Source organism: Loxodonta africana, chromosome 9 (genome assembly GCF_030014295.1).
Source record: "Loxodonta africana isolate mLoxAfr1 chromosome 9, mLoxAfr1.hap2, whole genome shotgun sequence".
NCBI lineage: Eukaryota > Metazoa > Chordata > Mammalia > Proboscidea > Elephantidae > Loxodonta > Loxodonta africana.
The window spans coordinates 62400126-62419178 of record NC_087350.1 but is presented as its reverse complement, the minus strand read 5'-3'; the positions used below and the strand labels follow the sequence as shown (position 1 = coordinate 62419178).

At 42.9% G+C, this 19053-nt stretch overlaps 1 protein-coding gene across 1 annotated transcript in view; it reads right to left on the bottom strand.

The window, feature by feature from the left end:
• TNFSF8 (TNF superfamily member 8) overlaps positions 1-15968 on the bottom strand; it is a 30531-nt gene extending 14563 nt beyond the window's left edge. Inside the window, exons 1-2 of the mRNA XM_003407783.4 lie at positions 15444-15968; positions 4879-4921 (exon numbers count right to left, since the gene is read on the bottom strand). Coding sequence (XP_003407831.1) covers positions 4879-4921; positions 15444-15638 — 238 coding nt within the window. The 5' untranslated portion in view covers positions 15639-15968. The remainder of the gene's footprint in view (positions 1-4878; positions 4922-15443) is intronic.
• Between the last annotated feature and the right edge of the window lie 3085 nt (positions 15969-19053).

Genomic DNA, 19053 nt, shown 5'->3' with positions numbered 1-19053 from the left:
CCATGAGTTGGGGGCCAACCTGAAGGCAGCTAACAACAACGGGCCTCTAGGGACCCCTGGGATATTGGAGGCTGCACAACATTCCCGGGAAGGGTGAAAAACTCTTTTAGCTGGCAGACAGCGGGGAAGAAGTCATCCAGGGTGACATAGCTCTTTGGCTGAGAAGCTGGGGCTTCAACTCAGCTTCTAGATCCTCTACCATGGACCTTTCTTCCTCTACCACTCCACCTCCCACACAAACCCATGTGCGCGGTCGCCCTAATGGCCCTCTGCCCCCGCACTTGATAGCAGAGTACGCTGCATAGACATGAAAAGGAACAGCGGGGGAGCAGGTGCAGAGCAAGTGATAAAGAGTGTTGGAATGATTCTTAGATGTGGAGAGCTGGAAGGGCCACTGGCAGGAAGCACAGCACTGAGTTTCCTATGTGTCTGACCATAGGATCCTGGCTAAGCATAAGGCCTTCAAAGTGGGACTCCTTACTTGCTGTGAAATCTTAGGCAAGCTGGTAAACCTCTCTGCTTTGATTTCCTTACCTATAAAATGTGGACAATAATTATCTTTAGGGAGTTGTTGTGAGAAATAAATGAGTGGACTACAAACCACTCAGCACAGTGCTGGGCACACGGTAAATGTCCCACCTATGTTACTTATTTTCACTCTGCCAGATGCTCATACATACATAGTGAGGGAAGAAAGAAAGCTATCTTAAAAAGTTGACTACAGAATTCCTCTACCGGCCATAAGAACTGTTATTTGGTTGGTGGGGTATTTTGTTATGAAAGGGTCCCGGGCCTATTGGAATGAGACCAAGAAACCAGACTCATTCCGCAAAATAAAATCAGTAACATTTGAATTTCTGCAGAGTTTATGAAGAGAGATGGGAGGGAGGCTTGTCTATGGGAGAAGAAGGCCATAAAAACAGGTAGGAAGGAGAGCAGGTCAGCACACATGGCAGAGGGGGAGGAGGGATGTCCCTGTGGCTGCAGTGGCTGAGGCCATACAAGTACAGAGGGGCCTGATGTTCAATTCTACCTGTGTGCTGGGCTGCATGGGGAATGTAGTGCCCTCTTCTTTACAGACCCTATACCCTTCTGTATACTGACTGCTACACACAAATTTTGGGTGAGTTGCATCTCTGGGGAAATCAAGGCAAAGGTGGATCCAGTCTCACAAATGCATGTGAGATTCAAAATTTGGTGGAAGCAGAAGATTGGAACACGAAGGAACCAGGAGGAGCATAAGTCTCTCTCTTTCTCCTCACCCTCCTTGGTTTCCCACCAAATATGGGATGGGATTTTTTTTTTTTTAGAGACCCCTTATTTGAATATAAAAGAACAGAGTGGACCCTGTGCCCGAAGGATATAGGCTCAGCCAGGCGGCAGGCATGGGTGATCTTTGCTGCCCCATTTCATCCTCACCAAAGCTCCATGAAGGAGTCATTAGCTCCACTTTCTAGATGAGAAAAATTGGACCGCAAGAGAAGAAGGGTGTGGTGAAAGGACCTCCTACCAGCAGCACCTTTCCTGACACACAGCACTGACTGAACCCCTGAAATGGTCCAAGGAAGCTTAAGCTCAATAGAGTGACTGTGAGGTGATAGTCTACCATGGGTCCTTCTAGTTGGGAACGGGAGGCTTCTGTTAGGACTCAGAAATCCCTTCATTACCAAAAGGCTTGGCTTCCTGTGGTTTCCCTGCAGCTCAGTGTCATCCCGTGTTGTTGCTTTGGTGTGTGTATATGGCCCCAGGCTCTGGGCTGCTGGTGGCTTCCTGCTGATGCGCAGAAGACTTCCATCAGCCAGTGGCAGAGGGTTCTCTGGGAGGTTTCTGGCTTCCGGCCTTGTCTGTCCTAGTGACAAACCACATGCTATCTCTGGAGTGTCCTCTCATGAGTGTCTGTGAGATGATTCATCGCCACTCTGTATGTCTTGCAATGGCTTTTCCAAAAGGGGCACTTTGCTGCTGTTTAAGGTGGGCTTGCTGGGGAATGAGGCTATGGCTTCATATTTCCTTAGGATTATTGTTGAGGCTCTTTCCTTCTATATTTACAGATTAGATACGAGAATGATAGTATCATAAAGTGTCCAAGCTGGAAGGGGCCTTCTAGTTCATTTAGTACATTGCTGTTATGTTACAAATGTAGCCTAGAGAGGAGAAAAGACTTGCCCAAAGAGACATAGCCTGCTGATGTTGAAGTCAGTTCTGGAACCAGGTCTTGCTCTAAGTTCATATTCTGACCACTTTATCCTGTGACAGTAGACCTGCTAGTTTGCATTTTGCTGAGCTATGAGAAAGGCAGGCTTGCATTAAAGGAGGAGAAAGTCAGGAACACACAGCAGGTCACCGGTATCTCATGGCGCAGAAGCATTTCATCCTAGGGAATAGGGAGGAGCCCCGGAGTCTGATCCTTGCCTTGCTGCCAGCTCCTCATCTGCCCTTAGATAAGTCATCTTGATGTGTTGCACCTCAGCTCTGCATCAACAAATGATGAATACTAGTCTCCAAACTGCTCCCTCACAGCACTGAAGCTAAGATCAACCAAATGGAGGTGTGGGAGGGTCTTTAACAAAAATTCTCAGTCCTGCGGGGATTATTAACCGCATTTTTTTTTTTCTTTTAAATCTGGTTGTGGAAACATTGGATTGCAAATTGAGATTGGTTTTGGGTGGAGTTTGTATTCTTCTACTCACAGTCATGGCCCAGCTACATAAAATTATAGATATCAGATAGCAAGGGACCCTACATGTGATCTAGTCCATAGTTCCCAAAATTTTGAATGTCACAGACCAAAGAAATTTCCCCCCAAAATGAACATTCCAGGACCACTACAGAGTGGGCAGCTTTTTAATTTGCCTATTGTGACCGTGAAAACAAAACAACTATGACAAAAAGCAATCCAACTGAACTCCCATCTATATCAACTTTATGTTATAAAAGAAAGCACATTTTAACACCAAGTTTTAATATAGGATAGGAAGGACATACTCTCAGAGGAAAGGAGTGCCCCTATATTAAAAAAACCAGTTATGTGAAAAAGGGGCTATCTTGTCCTTCTTTTTCCCACCCCACTCTGGGCTGGTGAAAACTTTGTTATAGCGCCAGCACCACCAGCTAGAATGGCACCCATGATTGAAGTCCTCTACTGGTGAGAGAACTGGGATCCAGAGTGGCTGAGCTCTCATTACTTAATCAAAATGATCCTTGCGATTGTGATCATGGTTATGTTAAAGGTCACCACGCCCTCTCAAAAAATGTAAAGCTCCTGTCTCACTTAGAGAATCTGGGTGGAGATGGTGGTGAAATGGTAGGAGTTGGCGGGGGGGGGGGGGGTGGAATTTACATTTATTCAGTCTGTTTTGCTTCACTCAAGGCTCCATATGAACGCGCGTTACATGTTTAACTCACTCATCTGACTCCAAAGCCTGTACTGTTTCCACTACAGGAGCTGGTAAACTCTGGGCTGTGGGCCAAATCCAGCCTTCTATCTCTCTCTCTAAATAAAGTTTTTTTGAAACACAGCCATGCTCATTCATTCACATATAGTCTATGATGGTTTAGCATCACAGTGGCAGTGTTGAGCAGTTGTGACTGAGACCTCACGGCCCATAAAGCCTGAAATATTTACTCTCTGGCCCTTTACAGAAAAAGTTTGCTGATCTCTGCTTTATACAATGTTCCTTTTTACATTAATGTGATTGTCTACCCGGGAGTTATCGGAGCGAGGTGACATGCTAAGTAATTAATTGTTGGTGAAGCTGTGATTCTTAATCTACCTTGGAAGATAGAGAATCCCTCTCTGTTTGGGGCCTTTTGTGCCTGCTTTCTGAGTCTCTCTGTCTGACAGACAGCAGGAAAGGCATGGCAACGATACCCTGAAGGAAAACTCAGTGTGATGTGCTGATATGAGGAGCTGTGTCCAGATACCTATGCCTTCTTGTCCTAAGGATGTTCTGGTGTCTCTAACTGGGGCCTATGATGACCCATCCCTTCTCCTTTACTTTTTTCCTTGGAGTTGTCTGATTATACAGTGATGTTTGCTGTTTAGGTTCTAAGGATTAGAGGGCTAAAATGAGGTTAATGTTCTTGGGTGGAAAGAATGCTGAATTAAAAATGAGGACATCTGGATTCTAGGTTTGGTTCTGTATGACCTTGGACCAGACACTTTCCCTCTCTGGACCTGACTCTTCCTCCTCCGTACAGTGAAAACATGAATCAGAGGATCTCAAAGTTTTCATCTTCAAGGCTAACTGAATTCTGCAGGTCACCTCTCTGGGGCTACTGGAGACAATGCGTTCACTGGTGACTTCAGTGATTGGAAATGTGTGTGGGGGTGGTGAGAAGGATGTCAGTTTGCACAAGTCCTAGACTTCATTAGGCATGTTGGCTATTACCAGTTATTTGGTGATTATGACGTGCTAGTTGTCATGCCAAGAAATTTACGAACGAGATCTGATTGGCTTCTCCAATATGTTCGGGGGGTGGATGTTATTATCCCCATTTCATAGATGAGAAGCGGAGGCTCTAAGGTGACAAGTAGAGCCAAGATTTATACCCATATTTGCCCAACTGTAGATTTAAAGCTCTTAACATTGTGCTACTTTGCATTCCTGTCAGTTCTCATGCGATATCCTTTGCCTCAGGTAGGAGTTTTCATTAGTGGGAGGGTCACATTCTGGTGGGAGACTGGTGGGGACAAGAGTATTGATCAGGAGCCACTCAGATGAATCTAGATGCATCAGCTTAGCCCTGAGGCTGTCCCCCTCCCCTGCTTTACTGTTGGGCACTCTCATAGTGTTTCCAGTTACTAATTAGGTGCCACACCTTATGACATCATCTGTGTGATTCACTACACAGTTATTCCTAATTCCAAGGTCTTACCTCCTTTAAGGGGGGCGTTGTCAGGTGGGTTGGAAATGGAGTCCTGGAAGAGAAAAAAGAAGCAACATGAGAATGACGTCGTATCCCAACACCCCAGTACCGTTGAGTCGATTCCGACTCATAGCGACCCGATAAGACAGAGTAGAACTGCCCCATAGAGTTTCCAAGGAGTTGTATAATACATGAGTTATCGTCAATGTACTACACAATTTAGAATTCACCTTCAATCTGACTCTTAAGTTTTAAAAATGAATTCACTGATGTAGTTTACCAAGGGTTTTCTTACCCATTTCCTTGACTATCTGCCTATCAGAAATGCAAGGCAAGGATTATTGTTCACATTTCACAGGTGAGGAACCCGGGGCTGAGAGAGGTTAAGTGACTGTCCCAAGGTGACACGGCACATTTATGGCAGCTCAGGGACCAGAAAATGGGATTCTTAACCCCTAGTCCATTGCCTTTTCCCCTCCACGTGTGTTTTTCTCTCTTCAGTCAACATAACAATTGGGAGTAGTGTATAAATGTATGTGTGGGTTTTTTCCACACTTGATTCATCAAACAGTAAAAGCATGTTGTAAATATACTTGGGAAAGTACATCTCTATCTTTCCTGTGGTTGGAAATTCTAAATTAATTGAATGTTTATATGTCAAACATTGTGAGTATATCATAAATTGTATATACATATATATGTTTGTGTATATGTATTTAAATATAACATTGTGAGAGTATCATAAATAATAAAATTGGGCCCTTGCACTTTTGGATGTATTACAGGTTTATATTTTAATATAATATATACATATTTATCGGTATAAAATATTATAAATAATATACCTGTATATATTTATATACTATAAAACATTCCATTATTTATTATATAATAAACACACATAAATAACTAACTGTTTATACAAATAAGTAAGGGGATTGATAGAAACACATTGTCTTCCAAAAGAAGTGGCTCCCAGGTGGGGCATTGGAGGGGATTAAAGGAAGGTCCGGTTCAGGTGGTCTGAGCAAGACGGAAACCAGAGAAGACTGGAGCACAGCTCTCCCCCAGCAAATGTCTTCAGTGACCAACTTCCTGACCCCTCTCCTCTCTCCTGTCCCAGCCATGGAGACACTCCTCAGATATCTCCAATGAGGAATGAAGGAATGAAGTATTTTATTCATCTGTTGATCTGCCCAGGTTAGAATCCCCTATAGTGTGCTGAATTTAAATATCAATGAAGACTTAAAGAGGTGTGAGCATTTACATGGACTAAACAGCTTTCCAAACTCTACCAAAGCAAGCAGGCAGCAGCTGCCCGCATATTATTTTCTTAGTGTTTTATATGAACACCTAGGACCATCTTGAGTTCCCTTTTTTTATTCTACCATCTCCCTAGGAGCTGTGTCCTTTGCCTTCCACCAAAGGAGACATACATGGATCTCTTCTCCAGCCCAAGTGGGTGGTCATGAGGTAAGAAAGACTGCTAGAGGCAGAACCCCAACATAGCACTGCTCTGGAGATCCCAGGGAAGTCAGTTTAAACTTTTGGGCCTAAGCTTTTCAGGAGATGGGAGATGGACTTGACCTGTAAGTTTCTTCGGTCTCGTCTCTAATATTTTATGATTTTGCTTTAGTTGCGATCCACTTAACGTAACTGTGCTGCACCTTTGTGGTCTCTCAATTATACACGCAGCTTATAGGAAAAATTGACATCACAAAATTCCCCTTCATGTTGCCTCTGTATGACAACAAACAGCACTTAGAAATAATAAACACCTAATTTACTGCCAACATGACCACTGATTTGTGTGACGTGTGAATGCACAAAGAACAAACATTTACATTTAAATGCGGTGCGAAGATTGTTGAATCTGTTAGGTGCCTAGGGACATGTCCAGGGACAATGAGAGAATGCTACAACAGCCAATTCCAGTGGAGCCATCCCAGAGGCCAATAGCTAATAGCTATTGGGGAATTACCAGAGAATCATTCATTCAGCACACATTGAATAAGCACCTGGTGTGCAGTGGGTGGTGGGTGTGCCAGCCATGGCATTAGTAATTGGAAGACATCTTGGTGGGTTTTATGGTTTAGTAGGGGAGGCAGTCATTGAAAAATACAAACAAATATATATAGTACTTCGTAAACTTTAACATGCATATAAATCACCTGGGAATCTTGTTAAAATGCAAATTCTGATTCAGTAGGTTTGAGCGGATTTTGAGAGTCTATTTTCTTTATTTCTAACAAGGTCCTGAATGATGCTGATGGTCCATAGACCATACTTTGAGTAGCAAGGTTATAAGAGATAATATCAGGTAGGAAGGACTAATTTATACTGGGGTTGGGGAAAGCCTCTCCCTGTCATTTGAGTGATTTCTGGTTTCCTAACTTCAGACAAAAAAAAAAAAAAAAAAAAACCCAGTGCCCTCGACTTCAGACAGGTGGATGTCAAAAAAAAAGTATCTTGGTTCGGGAGAGTATCTTGATACTTCAGTCTTCCCCAGTGCTCCAGGGAATACAAAATAGAGGTGTGCTATGCCTATTTTTGAAGTCCTGTAGGGGTGAGTTCTCCACAGCTTTCCCTGGCTGCCCATGTGGACAAGAATCATAGAATTGAACCCAGAGAGGGACTTAGACTTCTTTCAGTCCAACAAGCTAATTATACAGGGGAGGAAACCGAGGCTCTCGTGAGTCAGTGCCTGAAATTCCCCAAGTCCTGTAGGGGTGAGTTCTCCACAGCTTTCCCTGGCTGCCCATGTGGACAAGAATCATAGAATTGAACCCAGAGAGGGACTTAGACTTCTTTCAGTCCAACAAGCTAATTATACAGGGGAGGAAACCGAGGCTCTCGTGAGTCAGTGCCTGAAATTCCCCAGCGTTCTTTCCACTACCCGGGAAAGAGGCCATCTTCAGAGGCTAAGGATAGAAAAATTCATTCTCTTTTTTGATTAGCAGTCCTTGCATTTGGGGGTGGAGAAGTAGGGTATAAAGAGATGATGACTGTTAAAATTTGCTGAGGACTGTTTCATGTCCTAGGCACCATGCTAAGTGCCACCTATCAACTCCTTGGACATGGTATTTCCCAGCCCTAGAATTCCCTCGCAAATCTTGCCTGGGGATTTGGGTCCTGGCTGGGAAAATGCAAACCATCATGCTCAGCAGCTTGGCTTTGAGTAAGGAAGGACATGGGCTAGACACAGACACAAGCAAATAGACCCTCTTAACTTGATGGCTGCTAACCAAAAGGTTGGCAGTTCGAATCCACCAGGCGCTCCTTGGAAACCCTATCGGGTAGTTCTACCCTGTCTTATAGGGTCGCTAGGAGTTGGAATCTACTCGAGGGCAACAGGTTTTTTTTTTTTTTTTTAACTTGATGTTCCTGGCTCCATCGTGTAGCTCAGGACACCTCATTCCCATGGTTACCAACCAACTACAGTTCCATCTGTTTTTTATTTAAGATGTGCTTCCGCCTTTTGCAGACTCAGTGAGTATTGATGGGTACCCCTGACAATAAAAAACACCCTTCCTCTGTATGGAGGGAGGAACAGTTAGATTCAACCTGTTCTTCCCCAGGTGAAACCACACAAGTCCAATCATCTTCTCTGCCTAGGACTGTTCCTTCTCTCCTTTAATCACTGTGATTAGAGGGGTAATAATTAGAAGGCCACTGGGTCATTGTGGGTATAATAAGATATTGTATATAAAGTGTTAGTAAGTGCTTGAAAATGGTAGCAATTTTGGATACTACCTTAACCATAATGCTGTGCTTAATTTGTTCTAATATTTTGAAAGGCTCATTTCTTTTCACAGAACAACAATGTGCAGAGGCTCCCCAATTTGCTCTTGCCAAAAGATGCCCCCTTTGGTTGAAAATTTTCAAAGGCATCTAATGTCTGGAATATCTCAGGAGAAATTCCATATCCCCTTCCTCACTGGCCTCACCATTGTCTTGTAAGCTGGGTTCTGATTCATGGCCCATGAATGCTTTTGTCGGGGATGCCTCTTCTATTTTTAAGCTATCATGTATTAAGCACTTAAGGAGAGTTGCTCCTGGGGTTGCAGGCATTATATGCCTTATCTCATTTGGTAGTTGCCTTGACCCCAAGACTGAGGAATTGACTAAGACTTAGAGGAGTGACATGATTGGACAAGGTCTTAGGCTTTGCATTTCTGATGATTTCTAGGTGATGCCAATGCTGCTGGGCCATGGGCCAGCCACCCTTTGGGTCACAAGGGCTTAAACATCACTCAGGGGGCAGCAAGAACATCTGAAGTCTTCCTTCCCCAAGAGATGGCTACAGGGGGCTGAATGTGGAGTTGGGCTCAGATAGGGGTTTAGAAAATCTCCTTCCTAGTCCAAAGGTGGGGTGGCATTTTGTCCACACAGCCTCCTCTATCAATGATTCTTGCCACCTTGTTCTACTTCCCCCGTACTATCTGGACTGACCTCCATTGTGACCCCACCATTATTCTCCTCACACCTGGGTTTGCCTTGCTTCTAGAGCTGTGCCTCTGCTCACTTCTTTGCTTCAGCTGGAATGCTCTGCCTCATCACTTGTACCTGTTACCATCCTCCCACTGGACAGCTCCTCTCTACAGAAGAATGCTTGCTGATAAATGTAGAAATAATGAGATAATCATCATTAATCAACCCCCAGTACGTTAATAGATTCAGACAAGGATTGCCAAACCATTGAGGGAAGGGTATTTATGTCTTCAAAGCATTAATCTATAGATCGCTTATTAAAAAGAAAGAAAAAATGTTTTATAAAAGAGCTATCCAGCAGTCATCACCTTATTCAGGTGACTAAACATATCACCGATAATGGGACAACCTGACATATGCCTCTAGCTGTGACACAATAAGAAGTGTATAATATTACCTGCGTACCATTCTTTCCAAAGATGTTTCATCTGAATATAATTGTAAGGATATACTAAGACAAATGCAGAATGTGAAACATTCCGTAACAGAACTAGCCTGGACCCCTCAAAACAGCCATTGTCATGAAAAACAGCCAAAAAAAGACAGGGAGATTGCCAAACCAGTGCTTCCCAAAGTTTAATGTGCATGAAAATCACATGAGTGTCTTGTTAAAGGCAGATTTGGATTTAGTAGGTGTTTATAGATTGAATCGTGTCCCCCCAATAATATGCATTGTAAATCCTAACCCCTATACCTGTGGATGTAATCCCATTTGGGAACAGGGTTGTCTTTGTTATGTTAATTAGGCTATATCAGTGTAGGGTCTGTTTTAAGCCAATCACTTCTGAAATAAAAAAGAGAACAGGGAAGACTGACACTATCTGAAGGTGACAGACCGTCTACAAGCCCAGGAACTCCAAGAATGGCTGGCTAGAGAAGCTGAGACAATGATTTTTCCCAAAGCCAACAAAGACAGACGTCCCCTAGAACTGGTGCCCTGTATTCGGACCCCTAGCCTCCTGAACTGTGAGAAAATAGATGTCTGTTTGTTAAACCACCGCTTGTAGTATTTCTGTTGTAGCAGCATTAAGAAACCAAGACAGTAGGTCTGGGGTGGAGTTTGAGATTTTGCATTTCTAACCATCCTTTAAATACTAACATTCTAGATTCAGACATAACTAAATGCAGTGTGTCAACCTCGATCAGCTTCTGGATGCCAAAATAAAGCAAAGCAAAACAAAATAAACAAAAAGCTGTAAAAGACATTTTCAAGCAAATGGTGAAATTTAAATGGAGCTATTATTAAATGAATGTTAACTCTCTTAGCTAACAATAAGGGCATCAGGATATGGGTGCTAAAGTATATGAGGATGAAGAGTCATGCTATCTGCAACTTATTTTTATATTTGTATATTGTATATAGAGAGAGCACAGATAGGGCAAAAGGTTAACACTGAGTGAATCTAAGTGAAAGGCTATGTGGGTTTTCATCATCCTACTTTTCGGTAGGTTTGAAATTTTTCAAAATAAAACTTTGGGCATAAAAAGTGATTCTTCTAATTCTTGGAGTCCTGGCTTCTGTTCCTGCACTTCTGCAAACCCCTACCTCATCCCACGTAAAGATTTCCTCCGTCTCTTCTGATCTGTGGCATTCTGTGCCATCTGTCTGGAGCTCAAGCCCTTGTGTTTGGACCTCATCTCCTCAAACTGACAGAGTTCCCAGAAGACAGGAGTCCTGCCAAGCCTGCCTGGGCCCCCCTCACAGCTCAGCACAGAGCTTGCTCCTGAGAATATTCTCAGGAAACGTTTTTTGGATTGATAAATGGAATGAATGCTAGGTGGAGAGAGTAATTTGGGTAGAGGCAAGAATTACAAGGCGTTTCAACTCACCCACATATGCATCTGGGCTTAACAACAAACACGAAATCACATCACGATCACCAGCAATCACCACCCCCCTAAACAGGTGCTCAGCTCGTTGTTGGTGGGAAGGTAGAATGGTATTGTGAGAATAAATGAAAATTGCCTTTTCTTTGTTTATAAAGTGAAAAGAGACAGCTTCTTTCTCTTCTCCTCTGGAAAGATATCCTTGAAAACATAATGACCCTGAGCCCTTGCTCTAAACTTTTGGAATGCACATGGATCCCTCCAGGGACCAAATCAGCCCAGTTTCCAGTTTTTCAATGGACAGGTGCCTCCAAGGTTGAGAACCTTATAAGAAACAAACAAAACAGCTGCCATTGAATGGACTCTGACTCATGGTGACTCCCATGTGTGTCAGAGTAAAGCTGTGTTCCAAAGGGTTTTCAATGGCTGATTTTTTAGCAAGTAGATCGCCAGGCCTTTCTTCTGAGGTGTACTCGTACCGTACCTCAAAACTTTCTGTTAGCAGTGAAGCATGCTAACTGTTCACATCACCCAGGAACTCCACAGAATCAATCTAGAAGCCTATCTTGTTGTGTAACCTTTTATCTCTCCAGGACATAAGCGACATTTTATTTTATTTTTTTCTTTTGCTTTGCTGTGTAAGTTGGGTGACATTTCCTCCTGACTATCTAGTCTCTTGTGGCTTACCTATATGCGTGTACTGTTGTGCTTACTCAATAATAAATCAATTTTCTTTCTTTCTGTAGTTAAGTGAGAGAAGTCTCTTTGTTGGTAGGGGTTTTACTTCTCCAACAGTACAGTTCCTTTGGACTCTGAATGGCAATATTTATTGAAATGAAAATCTACATTCCATTCCCTTCACTGGAATTTATCCCACAGATATACTCACAATTGTGTGCTCAGGGTAAAAATTCCAGAGAAAAACATTAAGTATCCCTCACTGGGCACAACTAAAATAAATTATGTAGCATCTGTGTAATAGAACACTATGCAACTCTTCAAAACAATGAGATGGACTTCCATGTATTGACATGAAAAGAGATGCAAGATATACTGTGAAATGAATGAAGTAAGGTACAAAATTGCTGCTTTACTAAAATGATGTGTGTACTATATACTTGCAGGTGCACAAGCGTTTTGGAAGGACATGCAGGAGTCTATCAATGGCGGTTATCTCAGTCAAGAGGGATTGGTGGTTGAATGGGGGAGAGTATGAAAGACTTTTGCTTTTCTTTCCTTTCCCTTGTTGGCTATTTACTTTTCTTAAACTATGTGAATATAGTATTTTATAATTAACAAGTTAAAAAAAAAATACAACCACCACAGAGACTTTAAAGACATCACTAGAAAGTAAGTTCTATAAGTAATGTGAGAGCTGGTATTTTGTTGGTTTTGTTCAGAACTATATCCCTGGCACTTAGAACAATGTCCTGTACACAGCAGATGTTCAATAAGTATTTGAGTTTGAAACCTAAGTTCCTTTTTTTTCTCTCCCAAAGCCTTTGACTTTGGAGTTATTTGTTCTTCAATCTAATTATTAAGGTAACCTTGTTGATTTTCCTACATACACTGCATCTTTTCTCCTTGATACCTTTGCTCACCCTGTTCTATTGGCCAGGAGCACCCTCTCCTCTGATGTCACTTCTTCACCTGTTTGAAATTGTAAGCATTTCTCAAGCCAACCCAAAACTCCAATCTCCAGTGACATTTTTGTTAAATGTGCCTGGATAACTCTCTCTCCCTAACTTGTGATCTCAAGGAAGCCTACCTTCCATCATCGTCACCTATCATAGGTGTATATTGTTTTAAATGTTGCCTGAGTATGTGTCTTTTGATCTAGAATTGTGACTTCTTAGGCCAGTAAAACCATTCTCATTGTTTTCCACTGCTGCCCCCATTCACAGCTAGGACAACCTCATGCACAGTGTTATGAGGCCATCAACCTATTCTATTTTTATTAATGGGAATGTGAGTGTAAGTTCTTTATGTCTTTCCCATTGATTTCTTTCCCAGAGGTCCTGTTAGAACCTTTTCACTTGTCTAAGTTCTACCTGTCCTAAAGCCAGCCTATGTTCTTTTTACCTGTACAAAGTCTTCCCTGATAGCTCAAGCTCAAGGGAACAACTCTCTTTTTAGTTATTACAACAGTTAATGTCTGAAAAATTTATTGGAAATTATATGTGTAAAGCACTTAGCATTTAATATCACTATTACTTTTGATATTACAGGCCTTAGCTTTTAAGCAATTAACTGGTTTTTCACAGGATAGGAAATCACAGCACACGAAACCATGTAATTAGATTGTGAAGCGAGTCCTTTCATATCTGACACGAGGGGTAGGTAAGACAAAGAAGCAGATGCACCAGAAGAAAACGGTCCCAAAAGTAGAGTGAGAAAAAAGTTTCTTGACGCTCTGTGGCTGTATTGGCAAAGGCAACAATCAAGCAGTCTTGAGTCTATCACTTTCTCAGGATGAGACTTAGTTCAAACCTTGTCCCCTCTCTGGTCCTCATTCTCCACATCTAAGAAAATGAGGCAGAAAGATTCGCTTCACTTGTGTCGGCAGGAATCAATTCAACTAAAAGATGGATTTTAATGGGTACCATTCTGGAGCTCTCTCTAGCTTTATATATCATTACCCTCCCCTCTGAACCCTCCTCACCATCCTGATTTTCTCTCTCTCTGACTTTCTTCCTCCCCCTCTTTCTCCATTCCTTCCTTTTTTCCTCCCTCCCTAACTCCCTCCCTTCCTTCTTCCTTTTCTTTTTAGTTCTATCAGCATCCCTTAACTAAAGAACGTCTTAAAAGCTATTTCAGTTTCTTTTCTTCGGCCGTTCCTGTAAGATGACACATCTCTAGTTTACTCTAAACTAGAATTAAAGAAATTGAAGAGCTGCTACACACACACACACACACAAAGGTGCCCTAGAATATCTTCAGGAGTATTATACTTAGAAGTAGCTGAGCCTATTAAATTATGGTTTTTTAAAAAATTCACTACCTAAATAAAATGTTAACAACTCTGTTTTCTTTCACTTTTACGGAGACGTGAGCTTCAAAGCTTCATTTACATTTCTCAGCTTGATGACACTCAAGAAATGGATCCAAAGCCCTTTAAAGCCGTGTTATTTTTAACGTTTGAAAAGTTATAAAGCATTTGGCCTGAATCAAGTGAAGAAACACGAAACAAATTCTGCGGGATTGTAATACTGTGAAAACTGGGTGCTATGAAGTAACGAACGCAAGATTTTTCACTTTAGCAAGGTGGGGGAGGGGAGGTGTTACGTTCTTAAAAAAAAAGTTCAGGAACGTTTTAAATGAAGGTTTTGTTTTTAAGAACAGGTAGTTCTTAAATTACCTGTTCTTAAAAACAAAACCTTCATTTAAAACGTTCCTGAACATATATGGTACCAGTGCAGTGTTTTCAATAACATACATACTAGTGAGTTCTCTCTAAACATCAATTTTCTAAAATATGAAGAAACTTCCTCCTTCATCTCATCTTCTATTTCTGGATACAAATCTAAACATTTACTTCAAACAAAGTAAGTGTGCAGAGACAGCTTGACCCTGAACACCGTGTACCTTACAGTTGCTTGCAGTTTTAGTATTCTGAGGAATCTTTGAGGGAACAGGTGTTAAAAACATTTCTGCTTTCTGCCTCTGTGGTCCACGTTTCTTCTGACATTCTAAGCTCATCAGAGCGGTGGCTTGTGAAACTAGCTTTCAGTTCGCCTTGTGGGCTTTAACGTTGAATGCCCAACACTTTAAGGAGTTTGGGCTTTCCTGCTCCTTCGTTGAGAGACTTTGGCCTCTGAAACTTAGCTCTTTGTTAAAAACTCTTGGCAATGGATGAGGCCTCAGAAACCTCAGGAACATTTAGATTGAGTGTATGGAACACTGAAATCTGGTCTCAAGGCCTTGAATACATGATAACAAGTTGTGTAAACATGTCAGATTCCCTTATTGCTTCCTTCCTTGATTACAAGTCTCTGTCTCTAAAGGCCAATAGCTCCCCTCTACTCCTTTGGCTCATGTGAGCCTAGAAAGTTTTGAGATAATGGTTCCACAAATGTTTTTCTGAAAAAGCCAGACTGTTTCAGAGAATAAAGTTCCTGTTTCTTTTCTCCCTTTCTCTCCATGATATATGTATGTTGTTTTTGCTCTCAGCGAATCCATTAGTTTGTTCTCAAGGCTCTTTCTGGGGGAAACAACAAAAATCAGAAAGGAAAGGCGAGGAAAAGGAGGCCACTTACCGTTCTCTGAACTACCAAAACCATAATGGTTGCCACAGCAAAGATGAGACACAGTGCCAGGGTGGCTGTGATGAAGTAGAAGTAACTCCGGCTCGTGGTTCCCAAGTGGCTGGCGACGGAGCCTGCTGGCACATGCATGGCTGTGTCTTGAGAAGGGGCCACGCTGTTGAGTGCTTGCTGCAGCCCAGGGTCCATTCTTTATATAGTCTCCCCCACATCACACCTTATCTCTCCTCATCTGAGTCGGTTCTGGGCCCATCTCTGTTCCAAGAAGGATTCTCCCCCTGCATCCTGGATCATGTGACTTGGAAAAAAACCTTCACCGGCTGCCTTGTGAAGAAACTCTTCTCTGGGGGCGTAAGGCAAAAGGCAGCAGCAAGGGTGGGGGAGAGGTTCATTTTTCATCGCCAGGGATTAATTTGAGTGCAGAGAAACTGTAGCTACAGAGAAGGTAGCTGATGTCAGAGGGCGCGTAGGAAAATGACGGTTTCCCTCCCTGTGTGTGTGTGTGTGGTGTGTGTGTGCACGAAGCAACTTCTGTTTCACTTAGACTCAGCCACAAAACGCCTTCCTGCTTGAGAAGCTGTACATTCTCCTCAGCGAGGCCTGCTGCTCGGAAGACCTCCTCAGAGAAGGTCTCTTTGCTGGGGCTGAGGAAGGCCAGGTTCCTTGGACTGCAGTAGGATGACTCAGAAGGGTTCAGTTTGAGAATGTTAACTCCTGGGGAGAACTGGAAACACTTCAAGATATTTGAGAAGGAAAAGCCCTCAGATGTGGAGATTTATCCAAAGGGAGGCAAGCTCCTGGCAGTTTGAAATTTGGGAACAGGTTAAAAGATACTGTCACAGAGCAGGAATCTAGAAACCTTGCTTCTGAACAAAAACTCCTGCAGAGTGTTTTGGAATCTGTTAAACTTGTAGATAAACCGGGGCCTGCCATAAAGCTCATAAAAAGGGGAAGGAATTAGCAGTGGGGGTGAAAGTGGGGAGGTGGTATGGTGCGGAATGTGGTGTGTGTGTGTATGTGGTGTGTATTCTGTGTGGTGTATGCATGTGGTGTACGTGTGGTGTATATGTGGTGCGTGTGTGGTGTATGTGTGTGGTGTATGTGTGGTGTATGTATGTGGTTATATGTGGTGTATGTATGTGGTATATGTGTGGTGTACGTGTGGCTGGTATTATGTAGTGTATGTGTGGTGTATATGTGGTATATGTGTGGTGTATATGTGGTGTATGTGTGGTGTATGTGTGGTGTATATGTGGTGTATGTGTGGTGTATATGTGGTGTATGTGTGGTGTGTGGTGTGTGTGTGGTGTATGTGTGATGTATGTATGTGGTGTATGTGTGGTGTATGTATGTGTTATATGTGTTGTGTACGTGTGGCTGGTATTATGTAGTGTATGTGTGGTGTATATGTGGTGTATGTGTGGTGTATGTATGTGGTATATGTGTGGTGTACGTGTGGCTGGTATGTATGTAGTGTATGAGTGGTGTATATGTGGTGTATGTGTGGTGTATATGTGGTGTATATGTGGTGTATGTGTGTGGTGTACGTGTGGCTGGTATGTATGTAGTGTATGTGTGGTGTATGTATGTGGTATATGTGTGGCTGGTATGTATGTAGTGTATGTGTAGTGTATGTGTGAGGTATGTATGTGGTGTGTGGTTGTGGTATGTGTGTTGTGCATGTATGTGATGTGTATGTGTGTGCATGTGACTACCACAAATGAACCTCTAGCATAGTGCTAGGAGCTTTACATATATTGCTTTACTCCCTCCTCACCTCCAGCCTCTGAGGCAGATTACATGTTTCCGTTTACAGATGGGAAAAATTGAGGCTCAGAGAGGATACAAACTGCCAGAAACAGTTACACAGTCACAAATGCTGTTCAGTGAAGGAGCCTGGGCACGCATCTACACCGGCTTGGCCAAAGTCCATGCCGTGTTATTCAATCTGAAAACCTGACACCTGGCCTTTCTCAGCCCTATTTCTTATTAGCCTTGGGTCTTTGAACAAGTACTTATGCCCCTCCTTTTTCTCATCGGTAAAATGGGCTAAGGATAGCAGCGTTGACAGTCATCGTGAAGATGAAATGAGATAAGGATGTAAAAGTGCTTTGTAAATGGGAATAGACTTGGCAGATGGTGTTAGACCATTCCTGTTAAACACCTCAAGTGGTCCTCTGGACCAAGCCTGGAATTTAGATAGATCCAATAGGTAGATTCTCTGGGGAACAGAGCTGTGCCACATATTTGTGGTTACTAATGACTGGATTAGGAATCTCCCTGGTTGACTCTCTATTTCAAAACACCATTTATTTAAAATGTGAATCACTGCCTAGTTGCTGTTTCCAGATGTGCCTGTTTGGAGACTTCATTTGGTATCACCCTGGGAAGTAGCGGATAATTTTTAGTGCTCCTCCCTTTTCTGCTTAATTTTTGGCTACATACATCTCTGAGAGCCATAGCGATCCCAGACCTGCCAAAAGAAATGTTCTGTATCCAAAACCAAGCTTGGATTATTACCACTGCCACCCCCACATAGATCCTAAACTTCTGAGTATCACCTGAGTTAGGTCAGGCTCTAGGAGTTGGTCTGGATGTCTCTTCCCAGTGAATCCACAAAGTCATGGACCCTGGAGATGGAAGGGACATCAAAAAGTGAATTGTTTTCTTTGGCTAAGTAGAATGGTAGGCAGCATACCCATTTGACAGTTGAGGAAGTTGAGATCCCCTTGATCCCAAGTTGGGCTTGGTGTTGGAAGAAGTGGGTGTACACGTTCATTTGGTCTGGTGATTGGAATGAGTAAGCCAGTATTTTCTGGGGGGAGGGGTGCATACTGACTGATTTGGGGAGAAGGCCAAGTCCTCTGGTGGACATGGGCAGTGAGTGAGTTGTGGGGGCTCTTTAATCTGCCCAGAGCTGCTGAGAACAGGCCGCTTCCTCGGCCCTCTGTGTTCAGCCTCTTTGATGAAAGTGGAAAACTTCTAATTATTGAATGGAAGCTGTGGGTGTTGAAAAATAAAGATGCTTTGCTTCAAGTGCTGGTCTTCCTGAAGGCCCAGGGGGCTGAGAAGGGCAGTGGAAAAAAATGTTTGTCTTACAGTTACCAGTTTTGCATACAGTGTAATGTCCTAGGAGGGAAGAGCTGACAAGGGGGAAAATCGCCCTTTGTTTTTACTCAGAACCTTCTGAGGAGTTGAGATTTTCAGATCAGTTTGTTTCTCTAGCAGCTTCTGGGCCAGATTTCATCCCTGTCCATGTGCACTGCTCTACTGATAAACCTTCGATGGTTCCCTATTTCATGCTCTTGCTGGTTTAAACTCCTCTCTGCGTTTCAAGCTCTTCCAGAATCTAGTCTGACCATCCTAGCAGGTCTCATCCCCTGTGCTAACTGGCTTCTTTCTCTCTTCTATTCAGTTACCCAACGTAAGAGTGGAAAGAGCCGTTACAGAGTATCTCGTTGAATGGCTTTCAAATCCTTTCTGGAAGTGAAACTGGATGGAGAGTTTAAAAATGCAAGAAAGTGGAGCTGCTCTGGCTGAAACAAAGGTGGGACAACAAGAAGAGCTGGGTCCCACCTGCTCAGTCACCTTCTTCTGGCCTAGG